Raw genomic sequence first — 14724 nt, 5'->3', positions numbered from 1 at the left:
GATTATACACTGTAATGTTGTCAAGCACTGCAGGAAACAGAGGAAAGCCTAGGGAATGTTCCACATTTATTTTAGAGGCTTCCACACAGAAACAGTCCATTGCTATAGTCTGTACTGCAGTGTGTAGGAGAGCAGTGGGGATCGGTATCATTTTCCATAATCCTGGGAAAAGTTCGGACTATTTGATCCATTTTTTTTCTGGAGAAAATCACAGCAAACAACGATCTCTTGAATTCTTCATTGAGTTGCTTATTTAGTGGGCATTCCCAGTAACAGTCCCACTATAATGTTTTCCCTGGGTACCATCTTTGTAGGGTTATAACCTTCTATGTTATATGAGCTAAACTGGTTTATGGACTGCAGCCCATAATGGTGTTCTAGAAAGTATAAGCACCACTGGTTATTTCACTGGGGGTTATAATGAAGTAAAAATATCAGTCAGACCATTTGTAAAAGCAAAAGATGTGGTTAGATGTTTCATTCTTTAAACAAAAATATATTGACCTAATGTAGATATAGGCCTGAATTATTCCCTGGTGTAGTAAATAAGTTTACTACAGATTGCTTTGAATCTAACATGCTGACTCTTGTTTCTAACAGCGTACTTCCTCTCACTGGTCTCCAAAGTAAATGCTACTTTCTCAAACTTAAGAAGCAGAGTTTTTCTTCCGACAAATAACCAACATGTTTGTCAGGTATTTGAAAACACACAACACTTTAAATACTTTTCACATTTGGGAACTTCTTTATTATAATTGTTTGGACATTATTTTTCACAGATTACATTTTATTACTTCTCCAGCCAAGGGAGTGGCAAATTAACGGCTGGTCTTCAAACTACATGTGGCGGTCCTATTCATCATTTGTGGCAAAACACAGTTGGGAGCCAAAATCAGTGGGAGAGAAATGTCATCAAAATCCAGAGTTCCCAGAGATTTCAGGTAGGTGTGTTGTATTTTCTAACTATGTCTTTGAAGGAAAAATGATAAGATACAGTTCTTTAACACCAGGTGAATTAAAAGTAGATGATAACGGTCCCAGTGGCTGAAGACTGAGGGATTTGCCAGAATTTTCAAGTGCTGAAACTAAAGAGTCCCAGGAGATTGTGATGGCCAGTCACCTAAAAAGGCATTTTTAAAAAAGGTTTTAAATTTGTATATCAAAACTAAAGTTGATATATATTAAGATATATTAGTAAAATATAATCTGATTCTCTTCTGAATTTCTTGAATCCCCTCCATTTTCCTCTCTTTCTCTTACTATTCCAACCTCCTCTTTCCTTTCATTTCTTATTCTTAAGGGTCACTTCCCTTCCAGACTTTTCTCAGGCTTTTGAGAGAACAGGGTTATGTTGGGTATGAGGAAATAGACTGTTTGATTTAAGTACTAATTCCAGATGCTGTTGAAATGGAATCATTGTCATATTTATTTCATGGTTAAACTCAAATTATTCAATACAGCCATTATTTTCCAAAGTAATTTTGAGAATTAAAGCCAATGCAAATCTATAAAAGACAAACTTATTTATACAGTCTAGTAAAACTTATATATGGTGGAAATTATAATGAAATGATTATTGCGGGAGTTCTTGGAAAAGTATTACATATTTTAAAATTTGGGACAGCCAAGCAAAATTTTCCAGTTAAAAATGGAATCCTAAAGCATTTTATTCCGAATGAATTTACTTTTTAAGCCTGGTTTGTGGGCCAATTAATCCAAGTAGTTTTCCTTTATCATATACTATTAGAATAATATAATAATAAATTTTATAATTTTGATACAGAGAAGAAAATCATCTGATATTTGATGGATTTAGTGCTTGCTTAAATATAGGGATTGAATTGGATTGACTTTTAACTTCAGTTATTTTGAGCAACTAAAAGGAAGGATGGGAGAATGAGCAGAATCTCTATTATAAAAGTTGTATTGTAAGGTATAAGAATGGCACATTTTCTTAATTGATCTGTCATAAAATCACAATAGTTTGGAATTTTCAAGCTTTTTAAAACTATACAGAGAATCAAAGAAGATCAAAGAAAATCGCTTAGTTGGCTAAATGATACCTGGATGATAGGACCGAAGAGGAACTGTATAATTGGAAACAATTCTGTGGTTTGAGGCTTTGCACTCTGTTGAAGTCAAATATTGGGTGTGTGTGTGAGGAGGGATCTTAAGACATCAGGCATTTGAGTCTTCTTGTGAATGAATGATTCACTTATTTAACAAAGACTTACTTGGGGCACTTGGAATGTACTAGGTGGGATTCAGGGAATGTTCCAGTACCATGTTGAGATTTTTTCCCCAGCTTTATTGAGATATAATTGACACATAACATTGTGTAAATTTAAGGTGTACAATGTGAGGATTTGATAGACATATATATTGTGGACTGATTACCACAAATAAAGTTAGTTAACATATCCATAACCTCACATAATTACAATTTTTTTCCATACAGTGAAAACATTTAAGATCTACTCTCTTAGCAACTTCCAAGTATGGAATACAGTATTATTACTTATATTCACCATGCTGCATGTTAGATACCCAGAATTTATTCATCTTATTGCTAGAAATTTGCACCCTTTGACCAAAATTTCCCCAATTTTCCCATTTCCCAGCCCCTGTCAGCTACCATTGTACTCTCTGCTTGTATGAGTTCGTCTTTTTTAGATTCCACATATAAGTGAGATCATATAGTATTTGTCTTTCTCTGTCTGAGATTTCACTTAGCATAATGCCCTCAAGGTCCATCCGTGTTGTCATAAATGGCAGGATTTTTCAGCTTAATTATTCCTTTCTATGTATATACCATGTCTTCTTTACCTATTTATCCATTGATGAACACTTGGGTTGTTTCCATGTCTTGGTTATTGTGAATTAATGTTGCAATAAATACGAGAGTGCAGATATCTCTTTGAGATAGTGATTTAATTTCCACTGAATGTGTACCCAGAGTAGGAGTGCTGGATCACATGGTAGTTCTAATTTTAATTTCTCGAGGAACACCATGCTGTTTTCCACAGTGGCTATGCCAGTTTACATTTCTACCAACAGTGCACAAGGGTTCCCTTTTCTCCACATTCTCACCAACGCATTATCTCTTGTTGTTTTGGATGATAGACATTCTAACAGGTGTGAAATGTATCTCTTTGTAGTTTTGATTTGCCCTTCCCTGATGATCACTGATGTTGAGTACCTTTTCATGTACCTGCTGGCCGTTTATATGTCTTCTTTGGAAGAATGTCTGTTCAGGTCCTCTGCCTATTTTATTTGTGTTTTTGCTATTGAGTTTATGAGTTCCTTACATATTTTGTGTATTAACTCCTAATATGATATATAATTTGCAAAGAGAAGATTTTTGACAGGCATGCAGATGGGACGCTATGTGTTCCTGGCTTTGGTGGGGAGTGGTGTGCAAAATGAGAACCCCAAGCACCAATAACGCAACCAATTTGTTGTGGATGTTTGGGTGGCATTAACCGCTAGAGAAATTTCTAGTTTCTGTCTTCCACTCCTCTTCTCGCTCCCCTATGTCTCTCTATCTTTTCTCAATAACAACAAAAGCAACAAAACAAAGCCAAGAGTGCTTTTGAGGTGACTGACTCACATTGATTAGATGCTGAAGGATGAACTTGCTGAAGCTCCTTCTGTCTGCGTGCTTGTATAAAATTTAAAGACTGAGATAGGAATCTCGTCTATGAATAAACTTTACCAGTATTTACACAGCTTTTCCAACTTTGAAACAGAGCGGATGGCAAAAGAGTCTTAAACTACCTTTGTCAAGTTTGCCTTCTTATCTCTATCTCCATCTTCAGGTCAAGGTCTTTACTCACAGTGTAATAGAGATTTGGATGTTGGGCAGAGCTGGGACCTGCTGGATCTTGTAGGTTAAAGCTTTCAAAATAATTTCCTTGTTTTTCTCAGCTGTCCATTCCCAACTGGCATGTTGTGGGGGTTGATGATTAAGTATGTGTAGTAGCTAAATATAAAACTTAAAACTCCCAAATATATCATCTCCAGAGCAATTTAGCTGTAGCTGACGCAGCAAGGTTATTCACTTGAGTGCTTTAAAATGTGACAGTGGCTTCAACCAAAGCAGATTCATGTGCAATGTATTAATTTGTTTCCTAAAATACTTCATTGCTGATATGAAAACAGTGCTTCTACTTTAAGGGCTTTGTAAAAATTAGGAACCCCTATGACTCTCCTGAGATCCTTCGGCTGCACCAATCTTTAAGATTGCAGATACGTTTTAGTTCTATCCTGTCAGCAAGTGAGCAGACGTTCATTTGCCTTTGTTTAGTGGGCCACAGAGATGTGCTGTGCTTGTAATACTGCCTGCCCCCATCTAGTAGCTCATACCTGAAAAGCTTTAGCAAGAGGCTTATTTGAGGGCATTTTGTAATCAGCATCTCCAGACAATATCTGCAGCTTCATCAATTTACACACCTCTGAGAATTATTTTATTATCTGCAATTTCCCCTTCGTGCTGCCTTCTGATAGTTTTAAAACCACTCATACTTCCTTTAGAAATATCCAAGCAGGAGATTTGAGTCCCAGCTGGACCCTGGCTTAGCATGGGCTTCTGAGAAAGCCTCTGGATCTGCCTCTCATGTGGGGGCTTTATAGACCCCCTAACCCTAACCCTAACCTTCATCTATAAAGTACTAGGTCTATCCCTTAATAAAATTGAAGCATGTTTAATTTCTGAGGGAATACTGCTGCATAAACCAAGAATGGTGTTTATGCATTTAGTCAACAAAGATGGCAGCATTTCAGAAAGTTTCTGAAGATGTTTAAGGCATAATAACATCTAGCATTTACTGAGCACTTCGTCCTTTGTTTACATTATCTTATTGACCCTTCATGGCAGTTCTATGAAGTAGAACTATAATTTACCCCATTGTTCACATGAGTATTACGAGCTTTAGAGAGTGGAATAACCTACTAAATTCCATCCCGGATTAGAACCTAGAATAGTTCGATTTCAAATCTCAATCATTTAGTCACTGACCCATGATAATTTTTCCATCATGTTAAAGCATCATAAGGATTTCTAAGCTATAGAGGGAAAAAAATCCAACCTCAAGATTTGGTCCAATCTGTTGTGTGACTCATTAAATATTCTTTTGTCTGCTGTATTGGATAAAGCAACATTATTATGCACTGCATGATGCTGATAAACTGCAATCACAGTTTTCAAAATTGCAGATATAAGCAGTTAATTTTACTATTGTCTTAAAATATTCATGGAAGCAAAGAATAAACTAGGCTAAACATATGGCAGAAATTTAGTCTCAAATTCTAGGGAAACTTTCCCTCACCCCCATTTTTTTGTCCTCAAAGGGAACTAATGTATTAGTTTTATAGGTAGGAAGGAATGGATAGTATATTACTAGGCATATCACTGATTATGGTTTTCAAGTTGAATGTTTGGATTCTTAAACTAAATGAGAAGTCACTGTCTGTATTTTAAAAAGATACTGAAGCATTTTTAATACACTATTATCTACTTATCATTTCTTTCCTATTCCATTTAGAAATGCTAGCGAGTTCTCAACAACTTCCTATTCAGAAACAACAGGCTTTATTAATAGACGAAAGATGTTATTAATAGCAATAAATATGAATTGTTAACAAAAATTTCTACTTTCAAACTTTCAAAATCATAATCTGAGCCATTTTACCCATTACTTCAAGAATATTTACTATGTGAACTCATGATGAGAAAAGATTACTGCCATCTTTTTGTGTTTCACATGTTTACTTGAGAAATAATATTGAATGTATACTACTAAGAAAACTTAGTACGATAAATATAACTAGCAGAGTTTCTGTTTATGTATTTACTAGTGTAATCTAAGTGAGTTTATGTCTAGTATTCACCTATGGTCAAAGTTTCATCTAAGATTTAAATTAAGTGGCTTGAGTGCTGATGCCCTGCCTCCCTTCAGAGGCCGTCTTCTCTTACAATGTTTGGGGTGAGAGGAATTTGCCTCACGTCTACATTGGATCGGTGCAGGCTATACCTGCATCTGTGATGTTGCCAAATTCCTAACTCCATTATCTGTATTATGATCTGCTCTTACTTTGCTACCTTACTGCTCTTTTCTTTATTTCCCCAACACAGTTCAAATGAGGTGGATGTTTGGAAAAAACTTATTTGCCAAAGTTTTGGAGTAAACAAGGAATGGTAGACATCACTTTTCTTAGAAATACAGCTACCATACACAAATGCAGCCTCTGACCATAGAACCTGGCTTTTTTTAAAAAATCATCTTGGGTTTCCACTTTCTTGAGCTAATTCAACCCATCTCTTGTTTCGAGATCCCAACCAAAATCCTTGGAAAATATTTTTGTTTAAATATATTTAACTAGATTATCTAGTTATGCCTGAGGTTTCGTAGCAACACAGACCCATTAGTAAATTTACTTAGGCTTAGAGAAATAGTTATTTCCCTAAGAAAAATATTTCTTCTTGCTGGACAAGTGGGCTCGAACAGTAGCCAATTTTCACTCTAACTTTTCCTCAGTTATACCAAGTTAACATATCATTTAATTGAATCAAATAAATATATTGTACGGATTGCATACTCTGATGAAGAGAGAGTTGAAGGTAAGAAGATAATTTAAAAGCTGCTTCATTAAATCACGTGTGAAAATACGAATGGAAAGAAAAGAGGGCTTATTAGATCTTGACTGATTGGACGTGGGACTGGAGAAGAAAGTGATTCTAAAGGTCATTTTGGATTTTTGAGCATTGAAGAGCAGCAGTCTTCTGCTCCCATTGTCAGAGAATGAGAATCAGATGAGAGGTCCAGTTTGAGGGGAAAGAACATTATGAATAAGAAATGACTTTGTGTTATTTGAGTGAGAATGTCCAGCAGGCTGTGGAGATATGTGACGTAAATTTGTGTTTCATCAGTGTGGGTGACAGTTGAAATCCTGAGGATGAATGGTTTTTGGGAGAGGAGAGTGTGGAGAAAAAAAGGAGAGACTTGTGATTAGTTAACAGTTATTTCTACTTCTCTCTTTCAATACGGCTGCTATGGGGGTATGCTTAACTCAACAAGAACTAAGGAATGCATCTATGTGAAAGGCTTTCAAGAAGAATAAAATATTAATCCATAGAGAATAGATTTCTTTTCTTTATTTTGAGGAAGATTGGCCCTGGGCTAACATCTGTGCCCAACTTCCTCCACTTTATATGTGGGACGCCTGTCACAGCATGGCTTGACAAGTGGTGTGTAGGTCTGCACCCAGGATCCGAACCTGGGAACTCGGCCACCGAAGCGGAATGTGCGAACTTAACCACTGTGCCACTAGGCCAGCTCCGAGAATAGAATTTTTAATGTATAATTAGGTTATTCAACAATACTATTGGTCCTCTGTATCCAAGGTTCTGCATCCACAGATTCAACCAACTGTAGATCAAAAAGGTCTACGAAGGGCAAGTTTGTGCTGAATGTGTACAGACCTTTCTTCTTGTCATTATTCCCTAAACAATACAGTATAACAACTATTCACACAGCATTTACACTGTATTAAATATTATAAGTTATCTAGAGATGACACAGTATACGGGAAGATATGCATAGTTTAGATGCAAATCCGAAGGGACGTGAGCATCCTCGGATTTTGGCATCCCTCAACAGTCCTGGAACCAATCCCCTGTAGATACTGAGGGACAACTATAGCTTAAATATTTTAATAACTCTATGTCATAATAATAGCTAACACATTTCATTCCAACTGTATATCAAGTGCTGTGGTACGTGTAATAACTTGTTTATCCTTGCATAAGCCTTATCATGTAGGCAATTATATTACTTTCATCAGTACTTTTTTACAAAGAAGAAAACTGAGATACAGAGATGTTGAGTAATTTCTCCAAGGTCCTGCTTGTGTTAAGTGTTGTGGCTGAGATCTGAACCCAAGTAGTCTGGTTCCAAATATACACTTCAATCACTATGCTATACTCCCCTCATATAAAACCACCCCTACACAAGGATCTTTGATAGCCCTGTTCCAACACAGCCCTGATTTCTAAGTGGTCACACAGTTATTCTGTTTTATGTGACCAAAGATGACTTTCTTAGGGTTACATGTTGACAAACCTGCTCCATAGGTTGTGGATGTCTCTCATTGTATTTTTTGTTCTGCTTTATCTCCCCTAAGACCCCCGTATACAGTTGTATATCTTAGTTTCAGGTCCTTCTAGGTGTGGGATGTGGGACGCCGCCTCAACGTGGCCTGACGAGCGGTGCCATGTCCGTGCCCAGGATCTGAACCCTGGACCGCCGCAGCGGAGCGTGCGAACTTAACCACTCGGCCACAGAGCCGGCTCCTCTCATTGTATTTTTAATAGACAAGTAGATAGCATCTGGTTTTAAAGGAAATATATTAGTACCCCATGTTGTGCAGGAACAAAAGATAATGCAGCACAGTAAAATGATCTGCTAGGGTTTATTGCTGGCAGAACAATTGTTAAGCTAAAAAGCAGTGCTGACTTTTTGAAATAATAAAATGTTTATATCATTAACAAGATGACCAATGAACACAAGTTTAGTGCACCCATGAATTAAGCCTCAAACATCATTGGTATTCCTTAGGGTGGGGCAATACTCTCCACCAACACAGCGATTTCAATTTTCTGTTGATTTAAGTAATAATGAAATCAGAGAGTAGTTTCTTTCTAAGTTTCTCAGATTCATTATACTGGAGTATTTCCTCTTGGTGCAGACTTGGGAGGGCTCTACATTGCAATATAACGTTCAGTCATTTTAACAATATGTCACTGGACAACGATTTTCAGGCGGTGTCCTAAGCTATGTTTAGAAAATGGCAGAAAATGTGTAAGAGGATAACACAAGTGCATCCGAGGCAACACTGTGAGTAAAATTTAGGGAACCAGAGGAGGAAATGGGCACAGTTGCAAAATGCCAAGAACCAGAGATCAAGATGTAGCCTGGGTCCAAGAGCTGGTAAATACTAAATCATATGACCACATAGGAACCAAACACAGAAGACGGTTATAGGGCAGAAACCAGGCAAATATTGCATCATTCCACAAGCATGTTACTAACCTATGCTAGACATCTGAGATTCAGAGATGACTACATTTTCTTGTCCTTGAGAGTAAGGCTTAGATCTCTTTCCACTTGGAATTGGCATGGTCACCCAAGTACTTCTGGGAAGTGACATGTTTCTGATTTGTAGGCTTTCTGCTATAAGACTGTGAGACACTGATGTTTCATGCTTTGTGTTTTTATTTTGTTTTGCTTTTCTTGTGCAGGTTGTTTTTCAAGGGGAAATGATTTCAACTCATGAGCGGGATGGAGTCATAGCTATTGATGACATATCTTTCAGTTCAGGCTGCTTGCCGGCAAATGGTAAAAACTCTTTCTCATTTTGTTCCTTACTGAGTATAACAAATTTAGTGCAATTTAAACATTAAAATGCCTTTATCTGCTCTTATTTTTGCCTGATGTTTTAGAATGGGCTATTTTCTGTTGTTCTAATACGTTGTATTACAGGGACTAGATCTATGCTAGAAGTGAAGACAGAATATTTTTTACTGACTGATGCTATGAAGAGCTGAAGAGGATAATTTAGTCTCTGATTTGAAGCTTTCTAACAATGTTTACACTGGCTAGCTAAATCTTCCCGAGAGAACTCTGTGCGTCCTAGGAGACTAGGAGAAAACTGGCATCCATAGACTTGAAATTGTCTTCTTGGAGAATTGATTTGACTATTCCACTGACACACACATATGGAGAGAGATATTAGTTATAATCTGTTTTCTATTTAGACTGAAACAACTAGATCAATAAACCACATATATCAGATCTAAAAAATTATCCGTATTTGTCCCTTGGTTATATTAATTGAACAGTATTCAATTCATCATTTACACTGTTCTCAATAGAAACATTCAATGATAAAATTATAAGTAGGACAGGATAAAATTAATTTAGTCTAATAATCAAGCAAGAGTTATATATATATATATCAGGTAGTTGATAGATTTTTTTCCTTTTCAAATTTTATTATATGGTAGTATGATATAGCAAGATAAAGATAGCTATTTTGCAGAGAGGATTCTAAGTTCTAATTTGGTACAAAGCTATGGTAGTTGTAGTAAATAATATTTTAAGAGCAGAAGAGATGGGTTGGTCTACCTAAGAAAGACCAAAGAATCTTGAGATAGGGTGTCTGTATTGTGCTTGGATTTTAAACAGCACTCCTGCTGGTGTGGTAAGAGCTTACAGATATGTATCTCTCGCCACCCTCACCAAGAAAGAGTTTTATAGGAGCTGATGACAGCCCCTTCTAACGGTGGAAAACATAAAAATCTCTTTCATCTTTGTATTATCAGTTGTCAGTATATATTAGGTAGGAAATAACTGTATGATAAATGGAAATATAGGTAAATTGAAATGGATAACATTAAGGGAACAGACTTCCATTCCTAGAAGTAAATAACTGAAGTATAAACTTCAATGCTTGTTCACTAAAAGGAGATAACATTTATTGGTCTTATCAGAAGGGGCGCAATATATCAGTATAGAATACATGGTTAATTCCAGGTAAATAGACTCTACTGACTACTCTGCTATTCAGATCTCCTCCAATATTCCCTCTTCTGACGCCCTGTGTGGTATTCCTGGGTCCAGAGCACAGCCAGCTTATGCTTGATTTTTAATAAGACATCTAGTTCCTGACCCTGATCACTTCAGCAGTGTCTCTATATAGCTCAATTTTATAGTTTCTGCAGAAATTGGAGTTTGCCAAACAAAATGATCCCTAACTAGTCCTATTTACTGACTAATCTAGCTAATCACCCTCAAAGGAGAATAAGGCAGTGAAATCAGCTATTGGCTTGACTTTCTGAACTGTCAGGAAGTTAGGAACTGGCTGCTGACACTGAAACTGTTTGTATTACACGTTTATGCACGAGCACGCTTGGGTTCTGCTTGGGAGTTGAGATTGCCTGTAATAGGACTCTGTTATCACTTCAGACATGAACTTTCTCTCCATCTTTGGCCCTGGGAGCCAAAGCCATTTCCCTAACTACCCATGATCCATACACTGGAACAAAGGCCAATGTAGACGGGCCATAATAAATATTCAGAAGACAAATGCCAAATTTTTTATTAAGCACTCAAAAGAGCTCTATAAAATCACCATAGAAGTAAAAAAGCAATTATAGTGGGACTGAGAGCATCAGAAATTTGGACATTCAAGGAAAAGCTGTGGTCAAATAGAAAAGTATCAGAGCCTACATTTTCTAACAGAGTAGTTCTAGATAATGTTAGAACTGTATTGTTTTTGAGGTAGTGTGGAAATAAGGAGTACAAAGCTAAGTTATTGGCTAGGCTTTTCACATGGATTTTAAATTTATACAACATTTCAAGATTTGGGGCTAGAGAAGATGTTGAAATTCAAGACCGAAATCACAAATGAAAATGGAAATCTGACCTGCATGGATGATACAGGGCAATAAGTTGGATGTCATGAACCAAGATGTTTTAACACTTGGAAGAATAAGTCATTGTATAAAAGCAACACTGGGGATTTAGAAAAGTGGCAACTTGAATTTTAGGCCTTGTGTTTTATGGGGCATTGGAAAAGGATGTCATCCTTTGGAAAAGTTACAAAGGAAGTGATCTCTTAATGGAGAAAACTAGTGTTCAGGTAAGGTCACATGGTATGTTCTTTGAGGGTGCCCAGAGTTTTGTTTTTCGTTTTTCAATAGAGTCAGGATTGAGGGCATATTTAAATTTTGGGGAGGAAAACACAGCAGCATAAGGATTCATAATGGAGAAAAAGGATAAAGCATTATGGGATAGAATTGGCTCTTGGATGGAGTTGCATTTTGTAAATGGTAGGAACGTGAGAGATGGTAAAATTATGCAGCATTAAATTTGCAAATGAGACTCTTCAGTCAAGTTCAGGCACTATCATGATAGACTAACCTACTTAACCGTCAGAATCACATGGGGGAGTGATTGGTTCTGGGCTTCACTCCAGTCCTGCTAGAGGGGAATCGCTGAGGATGGGACCCACATTTTAAATAAGGTTCTCAGGACATTTTTGTGAAGCCAGCCAATCCCAGGTTTAAGAACAGAACTAGCATTTGGGAACCACAAGGCTTGGTCTCATGTTGATTATTGTACTTGGCAATGACTGCCCTGGGTCAGAGTTTCAGCTCTCCAGAATCAGTAATTTCAGTCTCAAGGAGTCCTGGTGGTGATGGTCAGGAGGGAGTATCTGACACATGTAAGCAGAGCCAAGCCAACATCATCTGGACATCTTCATTCCAAAATCCTATTCCAGTGGAGGACAGAGTTGGGAATGCATTTCAATGCAAGAAAACAGAAGTTTTCTTAGGTGATTTAAGAAAATAGAGGAGCTAGACAATTATGGAATAGATTCTTCAACTCCAATACTGTTAAAGTCAAGGAATAAGGAGTTTCCTTGGTATTTGCCTAATGGTTGTCACCTTATGGTTGAAAAATGACTGTTGAAGTTCTGTACATCTCACACTCAGAGCAGCAAGAAGGAAGAAATGAACTTGGCCATGTCGTTGGCTAGACAATTGTCACACAGATAATCTTAGTTGCTGGGGAGGCTGATTAAAGTTGAGTATTTACATTTAGCCTCTGTAATAGAGGTGGGCAGGGGGAACAGGTTTATGAACTGAGTGAGCAAACTTATCTGCTACAGAAACTCATCAGCAGCACATTTAGGAGTAAATTCAAATTTTCTTTCAAAATCTGTTCCCTCGCCTATATTCCCTATTTTAATTATTGACATCTCTTTGATCTCACTCAAAGAATGACTCAAAGGAGTCATTCCTAAATCCTTCTTCCCTTTTCTCACACCTATATTAATTTGGTTAAAAAATGTTATTGAAGGCATGTCCCTATGTTTCTCAAGTTGTATTCTCTTACTTATTATTATTTATCCAATCCTGATTTTGTTTAAGCCCACATTTTTCTTCCCTTGGATTCTGAAAAATTCTAGTTTCAATATATTCCAGAAACTCTACTATTCACCGCCACGAGATTATACTTTCTAACCTTCAAATATGATTAATCTCTACTTTGTTTAAATCCACCATAACTCTTAATGCCTTCGGGATAGAATTCAAATTTCTTATCATGACATAAGCTTACCATGATCCTGCTGTTTTATACCATTCCAACTTCCTCCTTCAGAATTCCCCCAAGAACTCCCATACTCTGGCCAAAAAGAACTACCTCTGAGTTCAGCAACAGTGTCATCTTATTTTGTATATTTTTGCAAACCTTACTCCCTCTGCCCATTTCCTGGCTTAGTTTTTGGCCTGCCCTACCACTATTTGTCTTTCTAGATTGAGTTGAGGTCTCTTTTCTGGGAAGCTGTCCCTTACAGAAAATCCCTCCACACTCCCACTTCCTGTCCTTTTAAACACATACACACACACACACACACACACACACACAGAGTATTAATTTATCTCCACAACTAAACGCTGAGTTTCTTGAGGCACAGTTACTAGTGTCTTACTCCTTCATGGATCTCCAGCACAGAGCAAGCACTTAATAAATATGTGTTGAATAAACGATTGAACATGTGTAATTACCTAAATATCAAGTATTTGGGAATTTAGATGAATTCTTTTTCTTCCCCCTGAGCCACATGTGCTCCACTCCATAAAATGCAGACTTAAATAAAATATCATAGGAATTTTTTTTAGCAGTACTTACATTTATGCTAAGACTATTATATTGCTTTTAGGTTTTTGTTTTAATATCAAAAATGAAGATATGTCCTCAAGCCGTATAATATAATTTTATCTGAGAAGAATTAATTTGGGCCCAGCATTTGCCATATTTCAGTGGAAACATAAGCATTTTTGTCATTTTATAGCAGAAATATGGTATTTGGAAATGAGCAGCATTTGGAAATGAATGGTCTAACATATCTATCTTTTGGTAGGTCATTGTGGTTTATAGAAATGGTTCTGTATAAGCTATTTAGGTTTCCTAACAAGATTCTTTATTTTTTTACTTCAAACCAGTGTGCTTTCAAAAATTTGTTTGTTTTTTTTCAAACTAGGGAGCAATTTAATTAAGTACGTCTTCTATTTTCTGATGCTTTGACATCTGGGGACTTGCTGACCCTGGAGAAATTGTCCTTTCCAGGGTTAGCCAATTCCTAGAGACAGTAAAACCACTCACCCTACAGCATACTTTTCAAATGCAAACCAATCAGTCCGAGCCCACACTCCAACCCCCTCTTCAGGCTCTCACACTCCAGGCCAACAGGCACCTGCCCTAGTCACCCCTGAGTCAATGCGTTAGTTTTCTAGGGCTGCCATAACAAAATACCACAGACTGGGCAGTTTAAACAATAGGAATTTATTTTCTCATGATTCTGGAGGCTAGAAGTCCAAAATCAAGGTGTCAATGAGTTAGTTTTCTTTTGAGTCTTCTCTCCTTGCCTTGTGGATGGCCGTCTTCTCCCGTTGTCTTCACATGGTCTTCCCTCTGTGTGTGTGTCTGTGTTCTAAATTCTTCTTCTTATAAAGACACCAACCAGGATTAGGGCCCACCCATATGACCTCATTTTACCTTAATTACCTCTTTACAGAGCCTATCTCCAAATATGATCACATTCTGAGATACTGAGGGTTTGGACTTCAACATACAAATGGGAGGGGGCAATTCAGCA

The 14724-nt window shown here is 37.1% G+C and overlaps 1 protein-coding gene across 1 annotated transcript in view; it reads left to right on the top strand.

Moving 5' to 3' along the window:
* The window catches only part of MALRD1 (MAM and LDL receptor class A domain containing 1), a 653802-nt gene that overhangs the window by 37848 nt on the left and 601230 nt on the right, over window positions 1–14724 (top strand). Inside the window, exons 3-5 of the mRNA XM_023631939.2 lie at window positions 601–695; window positions 780–941; window positions 9299–9395. Of these exons, the coding sequence (XP_023487707.2) occupies window positions 601–695; window positions 780–941; window positions 9299–9395 (354 nt within the window). The remainder of the gene's footprint in view (window positions 1–600; window positions 696–779; window positions 942–9298; window positions 9396–14724) is intronic.

Source organism: Equus caballus, chromosome 29 (assembly GCF_041296265.1).
Source record: "Equus caballus isolate H_3958 breed thoroughbred chromosome 29, TB-T2T, whole genome shotgun sequence".
Classification (NCBI taxonomy): Eukaryota; Metazoa; Chordata; class Mammalia; order Perissodactyla; family Equidae; genus Equus; species Equus caballus.
This window is presented reverse-complemented; position numbering and strand designations above follow the sequence as displayed.